Source organism: Loa loa (assembly GCF_000183805.2).
Source record: "Loa loa unplaced genomic scaffold supercont3.3047, whole genome shotgun sequence".
Taxonomy (NCBI): domain Eukaryota; kingdom Metazoa; phylum Nematoda; class Chromadorea; order Rhabditida; family Onchocercidae; genus Loa; species Loa loa.
Window position 1 is genome coordinate 1 of NW_018111225.1, and position 1,127 is coordinate 1,127.

At 20.4% G+C, this 1,127-nt stretch overlaps 1 protein-coding gene across 1 annotated transcript; it reads left to right on the forward strand.

The window, feature by feature from the left end:
* Positions 1-781: 781 nt before the first annotated feature.
* LOAG_15880 (hypothetical protein) lies at positions 782-950 on the forward strand (the record flags this gene model as incomplete). The annotated part of the gene is made up of 1 exon (XM_003151368.1): positions 782-950. A coding segment is annotated over one exon (169 nt), but the record flags the coding sequence as incomplete, so codon positions are not given.
* Between the last annotated feature and the right edge of the window lie 177 nt (positions 951-1,127).

Consider the following 1,127-nt stretch of genomic DNA (forward strand, 5'->3'; position numbering starts at 1 on the left):
TTTATTGTTTAATTGGGTTATTGTTAATTTGTATTTTTTCTTTTTTTTTTTTTTTTGTGAAATAATGAATTTCTATACAATTTAATATTTTGTGATTTTTTTTTTCTTCACTCTTTTAAATAAATATGAAATGTTTTAGAAAGAATAATTACATAAGTTAGATAGGAAATTGTTTAATTAAAATAATTAGTGCAACTCTAAAAGAATTTAAAAATTGGAGATAATTGAAATTTAGAAAGTGTTAGTCAGACAGAGAATGAAGTTACCAGTTTTGTAATATATGAAAACAAAGAAATAATGGAATTTCGTGACAGAAAATTTGCATTTTAATAAGTAGTACAATGCAAAACATTAGGTTTCTTTTCTTTTTTGAAAAGTGGAAAGGTTACAGTTAAGTTTAATTACTTAATCATCAATTAGCTATTTATTATTCGTACTATTCCGTGTTTATCATAATTTACGTGTTTACCCTGTTTATCGTGTTTATCATAATTTACAAAATTAACAAAAATAATGTGTCACCTTTCAATAAAAGATGACACATATTATTTTGTTAACAAATGTATCTGTGGAATATGATACTTGCTAAAAATTTCTCACAGTTATCATAATCATTATCCTTAATGTTGATTATATCTTGAGATTATCGATGATAATTATTAAAATTTCTTTGAAGTTCAACTTTCAATATTCTTTTTACATTTACTTATTTATCAATTAAATGCAAAATATCATTCTTTTTCTCTTTTTTTTTTAATTTAAAGAACTTTTGTATATTCAGTTTAATTCTGCAATTGCCATATTTTCTACGTCATTTCACTTATCTAATATGCCGATCGCTCAAAAATCTGATCCAACAATCAGCTGGTTCAACAACTGATGCATACACCGGTAAAAATAATGATTTACCTCACAATTCAGATCACAAAATTTGCAAGCGATTTTTATAACTTAATAAGAATGAAGCAAAATTTTGAAAATAATAATAATAATAATAATAATAATAATAATAATAATAATAATAATAATAATAATAATAATAATAATAATAATAATAATAATAATAATAATAATAATAATAATAATAATAATAATAATAATAATAATAATAATAATAATAATAATAA